The 18,521-nt window shown below is 40.3% G+C and overlaps 1 protein-coding gene across 1 annotated transcript in view; it reads left to right on the top strand.

Annotated features, from left to right (window-relative positions):
• Nlrp14 (NLR family pyrin domain containing 14) overlaps window positions 1-18,521 on the top strand; it is a 49,611-nt gene that overhangs the window by 15,115 nt on the left and 15,975 nt on the right. The window contains exons 2-5 of the mRNA XM_028894362.1: window positions 6,281-6,370; window positions 6,819-8,409; window positions 9,935-10,108; window positions 12,642-12,806. Coding sequence (XP_028750195.1) covers window positions 6,295-6,370; window positions 6,819-8,409; window positions 9,935-10,108; window positions 12,642-12,806 — 2,006 coding nt within the window. The 5' untranslated portion in view covers window positions 6,281-6,294. The remainder of the gene's footprint in view (window positions 1-6,280; window positions 6,371-6,818; window positions 8,410-9,934; window positions 10,109-12,641; window positions 12,807-18,521) is intronic.

Below are 18,521 nucleotides of genomic sequence, written 5' to 3'. Positions count from 1 at the left end.
CTATTTCTTCTAGATTATCCAATTTTGTGGAGCATGGGTTTTAAAAGTATGACCTTATGATTCTCTGGATTTCCTCCTTGTCTGTTGTTATGCCCCCCTTTTCATCTCTAATTGTGTTAATTTAGATGTTCTCTTAGCCTTTTAGTTAATTTGCATAGTGGTTTGTCAACCTTGTTGATTTTGTTTAAAGAACCAACTATTTGTTTCATTGATTCTTTGTATTTTTTCATTGATTCTATGTTTTGTTTCTACTTTTTTGATTTCAGCTCTGATTTTTATTTCTTGCCATCTACTTTTGGGTGTAATTTCTTTTTGTCTTACAGCTTTCAGGTATGCTGTTGAGCTACTAGTACAAGATTTCTTCAATTTGTTTTTATGTAGGGACTTAGTGCTATGAACTTGCCTTTTAGAACAGCCTTCATGTATGCCATAAGTTTGGGTGTGTTGTGTATTTATTTTCATTCAATTCTAGAAAGTATTTCCTTATTTCTGTTTTGACACATTTTTCATTCAGTAGTGAACTGTTCGGTTCCCATGAGTTTGTAACATTTCTGTTGATATTCAGTTTTAATCTGTGGTGTTCAGATAGGATGCAGGGTGTTATTTCAATTTTCTTGTATCTGTTGAAACTTGCTTTGTGTCTGAGTATGTGGCCAACTTTGGAAAGAGTTACATAAGGTGCTGAAAAGAAGGTATATTCTTTTGTGTTTAGGTGAAATGTTCTGAAGTATTTGTTAGGTTCACTTGGTTTATAATGTTGGTTAGCTCCAGCATTTCTGTCTAGTTTTTGCCTGGATGACCTGTTTATTGGCAAGAGTGGGGAACTGAAGTCTCCCACTATCAGTGTATGAGGTTCAATATGTGATTTAAGCAGAAGTCATGTTTCTTTGTGAACTTAGATGTACTTGTGTTTGGGGCACAGATGTTAGGAATTGCAATGTCCTCTTTGTGGATTTTTCCTTTGCATATGTGGTGTCCTTCTATATCTCTTCTGATTAGTTTTGATGTCTTATTTTGTCAAATATTAAGCTACATCAGCTTGCTTCTTAGGGCCATTTGCTTTGATTGAAATGGATCTTTCTCTATCCATCTACCCTGAGGAGGTGATCTCTACCATCAGTGCTAGGGTGTGTTTCTTGGAGGCAGCAGAAGGATAAATCCTGTTTTTTAATCCATCCTGTTAGTCTTTCTATTGGGAAATTGAGACCATTGATGTAGGGGTGTGTGTGTGTGTGTCTCTGCGTGTGTGTGTCTCTGCGTGCGTGTGTCGCGGCGTGCGTGTGTCGCGGCGTGCGTGTGTCGCGGCGTGCGTGTGTCGCGGCGTGCGTGTGTTGTCGCGGCGTGCGTGTGTTGTCGCGGCGTGCGTGTGTGGTGTCGCGGCGTGCGTGTGGGGTGTCGCGGCGTGTGTGTGGGCGGGGGGGGGTGTCGCGGCGTGTGTGTGTGTGTGTGTGTGTGGTGTCGCGGCGTGTGTGTGTGTGTGTGTGTGTGTGTGGTGTCGCGGCGTGTGTGTGTGTGTGTGTGTGTGTGGTGTCGCGGCGTGTGTGTGTGTGTGTGTGTGGTGTCGCGGCGTGTGTGTGTGTGTGTGTGTGTGTGTGTGTATGGTGTCGCGGCGTGTGTGTGTGTGTGTGTGTGTGGTGTCGCGGCGTGTGTGTGTGTGTGTGTGTGTGGCGTGTGTGTGTGTGTGTCGCGGCGTGTGTGTGTGTGTGTGTGTTGTGTCGCGGCGTGTGTGTGTGTGTGTGTGTGTTGTGTCGCGGCGTGTGTGTGTGTGTGTGTTGTGTCGTGGCGTGTGTGTGTGTGTGTGTGTGTGTGTTGTGTCGCGGCGTGTGTGTGTGTGTTGTGTCGCGGCGTGTGTGTGTGTGTGTTGTGTGTCTCTGTCTGTGTGTCTCTGTCTGTGTGTCTCTGTGTGTCTCTGTCTGTGTGTTTCTGTGTGTCTGTGTGTTTCTGTGTGTCTCCGCTGTGTGTCTCCGTGTGTGTGTCCGTGTGTGTGTGTCCGTCTGTGTGTGTCCGTCTGTGTGTGTCCGTGTGTGTGTGTCTGTGTGTGTGTGTCTCTGTGTGTGTGTGTCTCTGTGTGTGTGTCTCTGTCTGTGTGTCTCTGTCGTGTGTGTCTCTGCGCGTGTGTGTCTCTGCGCGTGTGTGTCTCTGCGCGTGTGTGTCTCTGCGCGTGTGTGTCTCTGCGCGTGTGTGTCTCTGCGCGTGTGTGTCTCTGCGCGTGTGTGTCTCTGTGTGTGTGTGTCTGTGTGTGTGTGTCTGTGTCTGTCTCTGTGTGTGTGTGTCTGTGTCTGTCTCTGTGTGTGTGTGTCTGTGTCTGTCTCTGTGTGTGTGTGTCTGTGTCTGTCTCTGTGTGTGTGTGTCTGTGTCTGTCTCTGTGTTGTGTGTGTCTGTGTCTGTCTGTGTGTGTGTGTGTGTCTGTGTCTGTCTCTGTGTGTGTGTGTGTCTGTGTCTGTCTCTGTGTGTGTCTGTGTCTGTGTCTGTCTCTGTGTGTGTCTGTGTCTGTGTCTGTCTCTGTGTGTGTCTGTGTCTGTGTCTGTCTCTGTGTGTGTCTGTGTGCCTGCCTGTGTGTGTGTGCCTGCCTGTGTGTGTGTGCCTGCCTGTGTGTGTGTGCCTGCCTGTGTGTGTGTGCCTGCCTGTGTGTCTCTGTGTGTGTGTGTCTCTGTGTGTGTGTGTCTCTCTGTGTGTGTGTCTCTGTGTGTGTGTGTCTCTGTGTGTGTGTGTCTCTGTGTGTGTGTGTCTGTGTGTGTGTCTCTGTGTGTGTGTGTGTCTCTGTGTGTGTGTGTCTCTGTGTGTGTGTGTCTCTGTGTGTGTGTCTGTGTGTGTGTGTGTCTGTGTGTGTGTGTGTCTCTGTGTGTGTGTCTCTGTGTGTGTGTCTCTCTGTCTGTGTGTGTGTCTCTGTCTGTGTGTGTGTGTCTGTGTGTCTGTGTGTCTGTGTGTCTGTGTGTGTCTGTCTCTGTCTGTCTGTCTCTCTCTCTGTCTCTCTCTCTCTGTCTCTCTCTCTCTGTCTCTCTCTCTCTCTCTCTCTCTCTCTCTCTCTCTCTCTCTCTCTGCCTGTGTCTGTCTGTCTCTTTTGCGAGTCTCTATCTGTCTCTCTCTCTCTGGGTCTGTCTTTCTGTGTCTGTGTGTCTGTGTGTGCCTCTGTCTCTGTGCATCTCTCAGTGTCCATCTGTGTCTGTATGTCCATGTGTATGTGTGTGTCTTGGTCTCTGTTTCTGTGTGTCTGTGTCTGTCCACGTCTCCTCTTGTTATTTGCTGGTCTGGGATTATTTCCTATGTTTTCTTGCATGTGGTTAACCTGTTTTGATTGGAATTTTCCTTCTAGTGCCTTCTGTAGGGCTAGACTTGTAGCTAAATATTGCTTAAATTTCGTCTTTATCATGCAATGATTTAGTTTCAATTGTGATTGAATGTTTTGGTGAGTATAGTAGTCTGGGCTCTCATCTGTGGTCTCTTAGAGTCTACTGAACATGTGTCCTGGCCCTTCTAGCTTTTAGGGTCTCCAATGACAAGTCAGGTGTAATTATAATACATCTTCCGATGTTTCTTGGTCTTTTTCCCTTGAAGCCTTTAATATTCTTTGTTATGTACATTTAACATTGTATTAAGTGCTGAGGGGCATTTCTTTTCTGGTCCAGTCTATTTAGTGTTCTGTATGCTTCTTGTACTTTGATAGGTATCTCCTTCTTTAGGTTAGGGAAATTTCATCTATGGTTTTGTTAAATATTTTCTGTGTCTTTGACCTAGGTTTCTTCTCCTTTCTCTGTTCCTATTATCCTTAAATTTTTTTCATAGTGTTTCAGATTCCTAGATTGTGTGTGCCAAAATGTTTTTTAGATTTAACATTTTCTTTGACCATTTGTCCATCTCTTCTACCATGTCTTCAGTGTCTGAGATTCTCTGTCTCTTTTCTGTTGGTAAGGCTTTCCTCTAATGTTTGAGTTCTAAATTTTTCATGTCCAGATTTCCTTCAGCTTGAGTTTTCTTTATTGATTCTATTTCCATTTTCAGATTTTAGACTGTTCTATTCACTTCCTTCCACTGTTCTTTTCGTTTTCATGGATTTAAGAAATTCATTCATTTTCTCTTTTAGGAATTCTATCACATCCATAGAGGCTGCTTTAAGGTCTTTGTGTTGGGTCTCAACTGTGTTGCAGTTCGCAGAGTCTGCTCTGGTAGGCTTGCTGGGATCTCATGGAGGAATAATTGTCCTGGCTGTTATTGGTCATGTTTTATGTTGTAGTCTAGGAATCTGCTTTGGGATGATTGTAATTCTAGGTGTTGATATCTGGTCTGGTCTTTGTTGGGTGGGTGTTTTGTTCCTTAGTTTCTGTTGAGCTCTTTCTTTCTTTGGAGGGTGTAATGACTGGGAAGGAATTCTTCTCAGATCCTGCTAGGTGTAGCCACTGGGTGGAGCAGAGGGTCTGGGTAAAATTTGTTTCTAGGTATTGGGAACTGACACTTAGGAATTATGATGGGCTGAGGTGGGGAGATGAGGGGTTCCACAGGAAGGGGAAAGCAGAGTGTTCCACCAGGATCTACTTAGTCCCATGGGTATGGGGGAAGATGAGTAATGAGAGGCCCCAACAGGTAATCTGCTAAGAAGATGGGTATGAAACTGGGAGATTCAATGTAGAGGAGAAGAGGGAGAGTAAAGACCTGATGCTTGACTCTTCTGCCTCACTGGCCTACTTGCTTCTTAGCTGGAAGCTTCCCACAGAGTGTCTTCTAGAGGTGGGAGTTGGGATAACAGGATGAGTGGGGAGGAAGACTGAAAAAGATCTTCGTGATCCACTGGACATGGAGGCAGAGAGGAGGGGCAGGCTACAGCAGGTAGTCAGACACAGAGCTAGGGATGAGACTAGGGGAAATGGATTTAGAGAAGAGGCAGAGGTAAAGATCTGCAGTTAGCCCTTGCCCTCCAGACAGAGAAGCAGGTAGGCTGTTTTTTGATAAAACATATAGAAGATTTGAGGTCAATATTGGTCCTATACAGTGGACCAAAGTAAATATATGTTGGATTATTCTGTATGTACAGAGAGTTCATTTTCTACTCACACTCTTCCACAGGTCTCATTAATTCTGTCTTTATTTTTCCCCACAAAGCTTAATCCAGACCCAAGAATAAGATCAGACATATTGATGCTATTTTCTTCCTTTTCTAAATTTGGGCTATTTTAATTGGATCAGCTGAACGATGAGAGATTAAATGAATTCAAGTTACTCCTAAAGGGGAATGTAGATCCTGAGCACTGCTCAATACCATAGGTCACACTGAAGGCCAAGTGGGGAAAATTGGTTTACCTGATGAACAAATACTACCCAAGAAGGCAGGCATGGAACATGGTCCTCAAAATCTTTGACAACGTAAACCTGAGAGATATGTGTGAAAAGAGTAAAACAGTCCAACTGTGATGCTTAAGAACTATCTGGGACAAACTGTTTTCTTGGACACTGGATCATTTGAGGAACACTGAAGAAGCAGCACAGGGTTGAATGCTGTTACTCTGGCTAGGTCTTGGGAATGATGCGCCTGCATATATCTACTAAAATGATTTAAGGAACTGAGTGATGATGCCTACTGAGTGTACCTGTGCCTACAAACCAAGTCAAAACTTTTGAGGAATCTCAGATATGATCAACTTACTTGCTGAAATGAGTAATGGGCCAACAAACTCAAATGAGTAGTACTGTTGGTGATTCTTATGTGAAATTCCAGATTTTGAAAATGTATGAGTGGCATCCAGGTTCCATATGTAAGGCTCTATACTTGTGTGTGTGTGTGTGTGTCTGTGTGTGTGTGTGTGTGTGTACATATACATTATCACCTTTGAACTTCATTCAACCCCTCTGAAGTCAGAACTAGCAATGGAACTTTGTGCCTGATGTTAGAGCAGAGAGAGGGCAAGAGGTCCACCCAATGTTTTTCTTTTTTTCTTTTTTTTTTTTTTTTTTTTTTTTGGTTTTTTTGAGACAGGGTTTCTCTGTGTAGCTTTGTGCCTTTCCTGGAGCTCACTTGGTAGCCCAGGCTGGCCTCGAATTCAGAGATCCGCCTGGCTCTGCCTCCTGAGTGCTGGGATTAAAGGCGTGCGCCACCAACGCCCGGCCCACCCAATGTTTGTACCACATTTTCTTCTCAGCTGAGCTGTGGCAGCTTGAAGCTCTTGACTCTAGTTTTACTAAATCCAGATTGCCATAGAATCACAACACAGAAAAATTCTGGCTCTCATTCTAACCATTCCTAATGCTCTATTACTGGAAAATCTCATGATCCTCTTGGCACCTGTTTCAGGAACAAAAAGGACCATGGAGTCAGAGGATGTTGAGATGACTGAAGACCACGTTTCTGAAGAGGAAATTCTCTCTGGGGACAAAGACTTTGGTCAGCTTTTGTATGTTTTTATAGCTTTATGATGGCAGGGTTAGTTCCTAAGGACCGTTAATAAGTTAAACAGTTTACTTCCAATGGGCCACTGTTCTCAGTCATTCAAAGTCAGTAAGACTGGATTTATGACCTAGTCAAAATCAAAACCATATTGACTTCAGAATATCAAGCAAACAGTATTTAGAAATGCCTAGTCAAAAGTTAGCCTAGGGGGCTGAAGAGATAGCTAAGTACTTAAGAACACTTAATGCTCTTCCACAAGTCCTGGGTCCATTTCCAAATACCTATATAGCTGAGAAGGAGGGAAGGTGGACAGAAAGGAGGAAGGGGGACAGAGAGAGAAGGGCATGAGTGGGCAGTGAGAATCTTAACATTGTGAATCTAAAGAGAATTCAATACTTTGATCATGTGTGTCTTTGGTTCTTTTCCATTCTACCTGACTTAGATGATAGAAGGGACTACAGGACTGTCATAAAGGAAAAATTTTATATTATATGGGATAAGAGCTCTTTGCTTGGAGAATCTGCAACTTTGAATCATGTAATCACTGAGAAAGACCAAAAGCTGTTGGACCGTATCTTTGAAGTGGATATTGAAACCTACAAGATACCACAAACAGTAATCCTTCAGGGAGCTGCTGGAATTGGGAAGACAACGTTGTTGAGAAAGGCAATGTTAGAATGGGCAAATGGCAATCTCTACCAGCAATTTACCTATGCTTTTTATCTCAGTGGGAGAGAAATTAGCCAAGTGAAAGAGAAAAGCTTTGCTCAGTTAATATCCAAGAATTGGCCTCGCTCTGAAGGCCCCATTGAACGGATCCTGTCCAAGCCCAGCAATCTCCTTTTTATAATTGATAGTTTTGATGAGCTAGACTTCTCCTTTGAAGAGCCAGAGTTTGCACTATGTAATGATTGGACCCAGAAGCAGCCAGTGTCCTTTCTTATTAGCAGTTTGCTGAGGAAAGTGATGCTTCCTGAGTCATTCTTATTGGTAACAGCAAGACCCACAGCTTGGAAGAGACTGAAGCCCTTGTTACATAAACCTCATTGTGTAAAGCTGCCAGGACTGTCTAAGAATGCAAGGATGGACTACATTCACCATTTGTTGAAAGATAAGACATGGGCTATGGATGGGATCTGTTCAATTAGAAAGAATGAGAGGCTTTTCAACATGTGCCATGTCAGCCATGTGTGCAAGGTGATTTGTACTTGTCTGAAGGAGCAAGTGAAGAAAGGTGGCAATATTGCTGTGATCTGCCAAACCACCACAGCTCTGTTCACATGCTATATCTGCAGCTTATTTTCACAGATAGATTGGGGTATTACTACTCTGCCCAATGAAACACTAGTGAGGAGCCTGTGCCAGGCAGCTGCTGAAGGCATTTGGACTATGAATCATATACTCTACAAGAAAAACCTCAGAAAGCATGAGTTAACTAGAGATGACATCTCAGTTTTCCTGCATGTGAAGGTTCTTCAGAAGGACACGGAGTATGGAAACTGCTTTGCATTTACTCACCTCCATATTCAGGAGTTTTTTGCAGCTTTGTTCTACTTCTTAAGAGAGAATCCAGAAGAAAAAGACTTTCCCATCAAACGGTTTGAAAACTTGCATCTGTTACTTGAAAGCAACTGTTTTCATGACCCTCATTTGGAACAGATGAAATGCTTTTTGTTCGGTCTACTGAATAAAGAACGAGTACGACAACTGGAGGAAACCTTCAAATTTACAATATCCATGGACATAAAAGGGGAGTTACTTATGTGTTTGGAAGCATTAGAAAAGGGTGATTCTTATCTATCACAGCTGAGACTTATAGACTTGCTTCACTGTCTGTATGAGACTCAAGATAAAGAATTTATAACTCAGGCACTGAGCTATTTCCCAAAGATTGTTGTGAAGGTTGATGAAGAAGCACAGTTGCGTATATATTCATTCTGCCTTAAGCACTGCTACTCTCTACAAGCTATTAAACTGACTGCAATGGCAGAGTTAAAGACTATGTTGGACTTAAAACCCATAGCTAAAACTTGGTAAGTGTTCAGTTTACTAGTAGTGAAGGAAGTAGATTTTACAGAAGGAACCTTTGCTTAACTAAGGTGAAGTAATTTTTTAGAAAATCCATCCAGAAATCTTTTTGAAGCTAATATACTAGGTCCTCTATCTGTCCTGCCCCCTAAACTCTGCTCCTCTATGTATGACTTTACCCTATCCCTTTCATCAAGTTGGCTTTTCTGATTCTCTCCATCTAAACCTGTGAAAATACTTGAATTTATATATTTAACTAAAATGAAGAGTGTATTCTGTAGCATACAGTTATATAGTGGACAAGATGCTTAATGTATTGCCCAGTTTAATTCTGATGCCAACAGAATTGTGAACTCTTACCTATGTAACTTACTTATGAGGTTACAATTCCAAAATTCCAAAACTGAGATATATGGGTGTTTATCTAGAAAATAAGTAGATAATTGATTCAAACATTTATTGAACAATAGCTATTAGGCAGCAACTGTTGCTCACAAATACTAGTCATTTGATGGATGGATGATGTATTTGATCTCCCACTTTCCTCAGGGGTTGATGCTATCTTTTTCAATTTGGCTTAAGAAAAAGCTGAGTTATATGAAGGCATAGGCATGACTGAGGTCACCATCAGATTATAAGTCCTTGACTTTCAACTTTTGTGTTGGAAAAAAAAAACTCCACTTAAAACATGCTAGATATTACCATGAAGTGACATTCTAGCCTCGTTCATTTCAATTTCATTACAATACAGAGGGATGGGGAGATAGTTCAGTTGGGAAAGCACCTGCCTTAAAAGCATTAAGACATTTCAGTACCTAAACCCACATTTAAAAAAACACATTTGCAGAGTGACATGTATGTGTAATCATAGGGCTGGGAGAGGCAGAGCCAAGCAGATCCCTGGAACTCACTAGCCAGCCAACATAGCCTATTTGGCAATTTCCAGGCCAGTGAGAAAACCTGTCTCAGAAACAAAGTTCTACACCTGAGAACTGAAACAAAGCAACAACTGAGGTTGCCCTCTGATCTCCACATATGAGTGCATACACATGCACATACACCTGGAGGAAACACACACATAAGGTTGGATGTGGTTGATCCCACCTTTAATCTCAGCACTCCAGAGGCAGAGGTAGATCTGTTAATTTGAGGTCAGGTTGGTCTATGTTGCAAGTTCTAGACTAACTAGCCAGGGATATACAGGGAAACCCTGTCTCAAAATTAAAAGAACAACAAAAAATCCAAAACAAAATAATAGAACATACAGATATGTGAATCAGACTTCTTCATCCTGAGGTTTTCCCTCCAAAGTGAAGTCTCTGTAGTTCTTATTACATATATGTTGAGCAAATGGATGAGAATTTGGGGGAGGAGGGCTTGGGTAAATAAAACCTTGGGGTAGCCAAGAGAAGATGTCCTGGTGGACTACCCATAGCAAAAATGCACCTAATGCTCTTTCATAGCATGTTTTTATCCAATAGCATCTTCTAAGGTAAAAGTAGATGGTCTTTCCTTTTTCCAATTACACAGCTTCGACGATGCTATTGCTGGAATCATTCACTACTGGAAAGATCTGTTTTCTGTGCTTCATAAAAATGAATCTCTGAAAGAAATGGATCTGTATGAAAGCAGAATTAATAAATCATTGATGAATATTTTAAGTGAAGAATTAAGTCATCCAAGGTGTAAACTACAAAAACTACTGTAAGTCTTACATGGGGAATTGTTCTGTGTATGCGGTTTTTCAAAACAGGGTTTTTCTGTGTAATGGTCCTGGCTATCCTAGAACTTGCTCTATAGACCAAGCTGGCCTGGAACTCAGAAATCAACCTTCCTCTTCCTCCCAAGTGCTGGGATTAAAGGCATGGGCCAACACCACCGGGCACAAGGGAAATTTTAATGGAATATTCCCATTGTTTTTCTTTGCCCTACCTTCCACCCTTACTTTAGGAAAAATCAGTAGTAAATAGAAATGGTCATATGACACAGTTTTTGGTCAATGAGGGGTGATAGTGGTCCCATAGCACCCTGTTTCCTAATAGACCCAGTTAGTATGTGTAAAGACAGTCGTTCATGTTTGCACAAGACCAAAATCACAAAATGTTATAAAATAAAATCTTCATTAAGTGATGTGTGATTATACATAACAACCATTGTGCAAAATATTCTAAGAACATGAATAATGGAGATGTCTAAAGACATAGGAGCATGACTTCATTTGTTCTAGGAAAGATAGCAATGGTCGTAGAAGCTGTTGGCATGTGGTTTTAAGACTCCATTAGGGATTTTCTAGATGAAGCATGGCATAGAACTATGACCTTAAATTTAGGTCACAAAAGCACTTACAAAGACATGACACAGAACTTATTTTATATTTTCTTTTGAATGTTTTATATTTGATAAAAATCAATTATATTAAATGTGACAAACAAGTTTAATGACAATCATAAACATATTTATAGCCAACACTCAAAATAAGGTAGAACACTGAGATGAAAATGTTCCATCTACACCTTCCTATTCAGTTCTCTTATGTCACTAGTCTGAGGCAAATCATTTTCTAGTCCAGCTAGCTTTGTTTACACAGTGTGTATTTGTGTCTGTTTTCAATAAAATGCTGTAAAACTTTATCTTTGTTGCATATTGACTAAGTTTGTTTTCATTGCTGATAGGCATTGTGTAACTACATTACAATTTTTAGTTCATTGTCTTGTTAATAAAACCCCCTTGTGGGTTTTTTTCAATTTTCAGTTATTGAGAATGAGACTTCTATGAATATTGTTTAGCTGTTTATGAGTTTTTTACATCTTTGGTTAAAATGTGAGTTGTCTGTTTCATAGATGTATCTGTTAAATATATATATGCTAAACAGTTTTACAACAATTATGACCACAGCATATGAATGTTCCACCTGCTCCTCACCTGTACCCATGCTTATTGTCAGTCCTAAAATCTTAATTTGATTCCAGAATTTCTCCATTTAAAATATGCATGTTTGCATATCACTTCTTGTTGGCTGTCCTGGGGACTGGAACCATCTATATGTTCCTCTGTATTTAGTGCCTGTCATGTGCTTAATGTCTACTTTCTGGTTAGTTGTATATACTTAGCACCAAACAAATAATACATCCTTGTTCCTAGTATCACCAAAATAGATGCTGTCTTAGAGACTAGCTTCCTGCCAAATATTTTTTCTTAGAATCTCATTGTTATGAGCTCTGACCTCAGATTTTAAGCATTATCTAAACCTGTAGGTAGATAAGAGGCCACTGGATGTGTGACCTTTTTACTCATCTCTAAGCATCTCCTTCACATTGTCTTTCTCCAGATGTCATCAGTGCAAATGTTAATAACCAATGCTGCCTTTTGGCTAATGGCTTCTTTTTAAAACAGAAGATTCCCTCCAAGGAATTGACACCATGGTGACTATTCTCAGTCATAGACTCCTTAGTGATAATTCCTTTTCCCCTTCAAAAAAAAAACTGCTTCCAATTTATATTTACATAGTGACTTAGGATGGTTAGCTTTGTAAATAGAGGAAACTTTTCTTGTGGGTGCTTAGTTGGGGATAGAAGCAATGTAGGAAAGAAGAATGCTAGGTAATGAGATAAAAAGGAGGGAAGTGGTCTCTAGACAGTTAGTAAGGATGCAGTATGGACAGATTGAATCCAGGGCCAAATACTGGGCACTACAGGAGAGTCAAGTATGTCAAAACACAAATGCAGTTAGAAGAAAGTAATGAAAAATTGGAAGATGACCTTTGTATTTACTCTCTATATTGCTTCTGTATACTCACTGAAGCCCACAGGATAATAGCATGTCTGCAACAGTATATGTTGCTAATGACATACATCTGATAGTTGATCTTAATTGTGAATTCACTTTTGATTATAGAAAGGATTTAAGCATTGTAAGTTCATGTTGTCACTGAAGTATTTGGAGTGACCTTGATAGTTGTGGTAGTCATTCCTAAAAGTTCAGAGGCTTCCCTCCACCTTTCCCAATATTACCATCTTCATTTCCTGTGAGGTCAAAATAGTTAAGACTGTCAGCTCTCATGTTACAAATCCAAACATCTGTTGTTTTCCTCAGTAGTTCTCTGAAATTCTTTTGGTGCCTTACCTGCAGTATGAGAAACCCAGAGCCAGATAAGAGATGAGAGTAAGAACTGAAAGCAGATGAGGAAACTGGGAGTAGAGATGATTGTATAACCACTCTGTATGTATTTCTTATGAAGGTTTGGATCTGTCTGCTTCCTGAATAACTGTCAGGATTTTAGTTTTTTGACTATCTGCCATACCCTGACACATCTTGACCTGAAAAATGTTGACTTAGAAGACAATGGGTTAGAGAGCTTATGCCAAAACTTGATATCCCAACGATGTAAATTACGGGTGCTGAGGTAAGCTTGAGTTTTCATTATAACTTTTGTCTTTCCAATAAAAAATTTGAAGTCAATTTGCTGTTCATAGTGCTGTGTAATTAGTGGAAACCTATTTTCCTAGTTCATTTTTCCCCAGTAAGACTGCTCACTCATTCCTCATGAAACACTTTTAATTGTATGATTCTGTGTCTTTATCTTCCCAATGAAGTGAAGGAATAGGCCAAGAACTGATGAACATTTAACATTTTTCTCACTTCAAGTCTGGGATATATTCTATCTTTGATTAGTGGTAATAGGAAAGCATGTTAGAAAAATGCTCTGTACTTGATTATTGATAATGAATCCCTACCATCTTCAAATGTGCCTCAGAAACAAGCCTAGAAGGCTGAGAAAGAACAGTGTGGCAACTGTCAACTGTCAAAGTATGCACTCACTGTTGTGTGCTGTTCCTCTTATTGGTGGCACTCAGCTGCTCTTTAGAAATAGAAGAGCCTTAGCCATTATACCTGGATTGCACATTGGATGACAGCTTTTAAGAAAACTCTTTATTTTCTAGTGAAAGTCAGTTAAGTCAGTTTCTCACATAAAACCAGAAAAATAGATTCATCTTAAAAGTTTTTATAATCCCTGAAGATCTGTGAGTCAAGACTGAACCTTAATGCACGAAGGGCCAAGGTAAGTTGTTTCCCACAAATAAAGATTTAAAATCCAAGTACTGGAAAAATAGCAAAGCCTAGAGTAAGACCTTTTTAAAATAGGTAAATTCTGTGACCAATAGGAATTTTTTTAAGTCTTAGCCATATTTTAAAAGATGAAATACACTTAATGTAGCACAACTTGGGAGTTGATGGGAGATTCTTGAACATGGGTTGTATACAGTTGTGAGTGGGTCAGACTGAGATAGAAACTCAACCAGCAGGCAAACAGATTTAGAATTAAACCTGTATTATGTGGAAGTCAAGTGAGATGTATACCAAGGGTTCTTGTGTCTAAAAATGAAATATCAATAGCAAAAATCCCAGTGTTATTTGGTAGGAAATATGTTCTTTGTTTTGGCTGTAGTTCTAAAACAAAAGCTTTGGCACTGAAAGTAGCAGGACTTGATAAAAAGCCCTTTTCTGTTGATCTGAAAAATGTCTTCTAATGATGATGCTTGATATAGATCTAGATAGTAAGCTTTCAAGTGGGATATGTTGTGACATGACTTAGTAGGGCCAGCAGTGACTGTTCTGTTGGAAGTTCTCAAAGTTTGCAATAATATAACACTACATTATGGAAGGGTGGTTGTTCTCCAAATGTGGGTGGCCACATGGGTGTTATAATCACTAGTCTTGTAGGCCTCCTCTAAATAGTTCGTGTAGGATGGTATCCAACTTCCTATTTGCTTTAGATCTCATCAGATTTGGACAATATGAATGCCCCTAATAGTCCAGTTTGTGCAAAGATCATGCTAAGCAGAACTTTTTAGAATAGCATTTTGATATTTTACTCTGATTTTATCATATGAGTTGTGAAAGTACTGAAAAACAATACTTTCCAGGCTTTTTTGCTAACTAGAATCCCTTATTGTAAGAATTTTGCAAATGTAGGGAAAAAATATTCTAAAAAAGTTTACTTGTAGAGAAAGACATTTCAGATCTTATCTCATTTCAGTATCTGGACATACTGAAAAGGTACACATTATGAGTAATATTCATGGGAATGTTTCACTATAATTCAATTTTATCTCAAGAGAAGAAAGACCTATTCTTTCTCATGGGAGATGTTTTATGTAGTCAGAAATTTTCCTGTGTCCCACTTGGTCCCTCAGCCACTCAGTCCCAAATAAACACACGGAGGCTTACATTAATTACAAACTCTCTGGCCTATGGCTCAGGCTCATGCTAACTAGCTATTATAACTTACCCAATTCCTATTAATCTATGTGTGTTGCCACATGGACATGGCATTACTGGTCTGGCATCTTGTTGCTCCTTGAGTGGCAGGTTGGCATCTCCCCCAATTCTGCCCTATCTCTCTCTGCATCTCTGCTTGGATTTCCTGCCCACCTCTAATCTGCCTTGCCATAGGCCAAAGTAGCTATATTATTAGCCAATGAGAGCAACACATATTCACAGCATACAGAAAGACATCACATAGCACTTTCCCTTTTCTGTCTAATCAAAAAGGAAGGTTTTCATTTTAACATAGTAATATTACATAAAACAAAACAGGTATCAAGCAAGAATTACATCTACAATATCTAGTCTATTGCTTGGCAAATTAAATAAAATACTCTATCATCTATCTTATCTTTGTGAATCTAAAGTTTCATATCTAATATTTCTTTTATTGTAACCAAGAAAAACTATATCTAGTCTTCAACTCCATTGAAGACCCTAGAAGGATATAATATTATCTGAGTAGATAAGAAGTGCAATGTAAGCAACTTCCAAAATTCCAGAAATGACAGATATCTGGCTGCCTGAACAGTCACCCAAAATTTCTCAGCACTGTTGGGGCATCCATTTTCAGCCTACAGGCCTAGAGTCTCCGGCAGACTTTTTAGTGAAGCAGCAAAGTTGAGAGATTGTCTCAACTATTGGCAAAGTCCATTGTACCTAGAAAACTTAACTAACATGACTATAAATTTGGCTATCATAGATGACTATTAATCTGTATTTCTTAATGATACATTACAATTTTAAATGAGTCGCATAAACAAAATATCTTAAACAAGAGTAGAAATATATATACAGTAAAACAAAATTAACTTTAAATTTGTATCAATAAACTAAAATCCATAGCAATGTAAAACATTTCAAACAAGTTGTTGCTCTTTAAAAGTAGATTCAATAATTTACCATTTCATCCTATCATATCTATATCCCCTTTTCTTCTTTAGAAAGAGATTGCATTTATAATCAACCCCCTTTATATAAAAAATATTTATACATAATATTTTGGGAATTTGGGTGTAGCATTTCATACTACTTCCTGCTGATTGGGAGCACTGACAATATTAGAGGAATCCTGAGAAAATTTGAGATAATAGTCAAGTCCTGGGAAGACTGGCTATAACTTTTGTTGATAGATACCATCTGTCAAGGGTCAAGAGGTCTCACTTGATCAAATCTGATCCATCTTAACCTGGAACAAATCCACAGCCCCTTGCTTCCTGTGAATACAAAAACAGAGCCTCCTTTCTAAAGCAACACATCCTTATAACTTATAAATTTTGAAGTCAAGATACCTTTAAAAATATATATATATATATATATGTATGTATACATACACACACAAATATATATATGTTTAACTTAGCAACCTTTACAAATATCTTTCTGCAGTTAGCTCATTAACACTCAAAAAATTTAAAGAAAACAAAATATGTATTATCCAGACTCTGTATTTTCCATCTTTATGTGGCTTATTTTTATATTTCTATTGTCTCTTCAAAACTTTATTTTTTAAAACTATTTCTTTATATAACTGCCTATATTCCTTTTCCTCTCTTCCAGGCCTACGTACATTTTTATACACACTGTAAGCCATTTAGAGGTTTTTTTTTTTTTTATCTGTATCTGTCCTATTGTATATTTGTAATCCTTTCCTGACCAGGAGAGATTTTAAACTGCTAAGCTGTGCAGTGGATTTGGCTGTTGACTCCACCCTGTTCAGTTTCCCAACATGATGGAGGTATGTTTACTGCCAGCTCTGGGAGCCATGCTCACTGACAACTCGGAAGCAGTGGGTCTATGCCTCCATCAAGCAGCATGTAGCCCAGAAACCTTTTTTTGTCTGTACTAGCAAAAGCTAAATCCACCACTCAGTATGCTGCACATCTTGGAGACACAACTGTGTATTGTGGCAGGAATCTGCCATGCTGTGTTCCAGCTCAAATGCCATAGTGTTTCTGTGCCTTGGCCCACATGAGAGACAAACCAGAAAGCTGCTCCTGGCTCCATTTTAGAACCCCTTTTTAAAGCTTTCTCAGGTTTTAGGTGGAAATTCTTGCCCCATGTTAGAATGCCAGATGTAGTCAGAAGTTTTCCTGTGTCCCACCAGTCCCATAGCCACTCGGTCCCAAGTAAACACACAGGCTTATATTAATTATAAACTGTATGGCCTATGGCTCAGGCTTCTTGCTAACTAGCTCTTATAACTTAACCCATTCCTAGTAATCTATGTGTTGTCATATGGCCATGGCATTACCAGTCTGCTGGCATCTTGTTGCTCCTTGGGCAGTGGGCTGGCATCTCCCCTGACTCTGCCCTTCTCTCTATATCTCTGCTTGGATTCCCCACCTGCCTCTAAGCTGCCTTCCATAGGCCAACAAAGTAGCTTATTTATTAGCCAGCTGGAGCAACACACACATTCACAGCATAAAGACATCCCACAGCACTTTATATTTCATAATAGATTAGCTCCTAAAATATCCAGGGAAAGCCTAGTATAGTGGTGCACACCTTGAATCCCAGCAGAGGCAGGCAGATCTCTTGAGTGGCAAGGTCATTCTTGCCAACATAGAGGGTTCCAGGCCAAACAAAGCTACATAATGTGTCCCTCTTTCCTTCTTTTTCTCTCCCCTTCTTCCCTCCTTTCTCCCTCCCTCTCCATCCTGGCCACCACATTAGGCCTCTGCCCACCCCTCCTTGCCATGATGGACTGAATCTTTTGAAATCACAAGCAAAATAAATTTTACTCCATGTAGTTATTTTGTCACAGTGATAAAAGGTAGGATGACACAGAGCTGCTCCTGTTCCTACTGATACAAACCCTGACTTTTGATGAAGGGAACCTTGTCACTGAGTTAAGAGACTACTTAAAGGCTAGGAATGTAGGCCCTGCTTTAAAAAAAAGTGAACAAAATAAAGGGCATGCCTGGAATGCTCTGTCACCCGACTCTTACACATACCTGGGCACACAGCCATGTTGTCTCTACATAGGCTTCTGTGCAGGAATTTGAAAGAACCCCACATGCACTTTCTCTTTTAGAAGCAATTTTATTTTTGATTTTTTTATTTTCATTGTTTTTATAATGCGGTGGTGTGAATAGAACCCATGGCTTTGTGCATGCTAGGCAAGCACTCTGCCAACTGAGCAGTATCCCCTTGTTTTCATTCACAAAAATCAAGTCCTATTCTAACTCTGGAAGTTCGCTGAGATGTATAGACTTTGGGTATCACTATCCTCACTGGGTGATGTTTCTTTTTATGTACAGGTCCTTCTACAATAAAGTTTTCAATATTAAAACAAAATTAGGTCCTTTAGAGAATGTGGGTTGAAGCTTGTGGGAACTTACGGACTCTAGACTGACAGCTGTGGAGCCTGCATGGGACCAGACTAGGCCCTCTGCATACAGGAGACAGTTGTGTAGCTTGGTCTGTTCAAGGGGCCCCCTGGCAGTGGGATCAGGATCTAGCCCTGGTGTATGACCTGGCTTTTTGGAGCCCATTCCTGATTGTGGGATGCCTTGCTCAGCCTTGATGCAGTGGGAAGGGGCTTGGTCCTCCCTCAACTGAATGGACTTGGCTTTGCTGACACCCCATGGGAGGCCTTACCTTGTCAGAGAAGGGAATGGGGGTGGGAAGGCTGGGGGTAGTGGGAGGAGGGATGAGAGGGGGATCTGTGGTTGGTATGTAAAATGAATAAAAAAATTCTTAAAAAAAAAAAAGTGGGTTGACTCATGAATCAAACCCATGGGAGGCACAACTCTGGCCCCTGACTTGTGGTTCATGTTTGCTCTAGAAA

Source organism: Peromyscus leucopus, chromosome 1 (assembly GCF_004664715.2).
Source record: "Peromyscus leucopus breed LL Stock chromosome 1, UCI_PerLeu_2.1, whole genome shotgun sequence".
NCBI lineage: Eukaryota > Metazoa > Chordata > Mammalia > Rodentia > Cricetidae > Peromyscus > Peromyscus leucopus.
The sequence above is the reverse complement of the archived record's forward strand: the minus strand, read 5'-3'. Positions and strand labels throughout refer to the sequence as shown.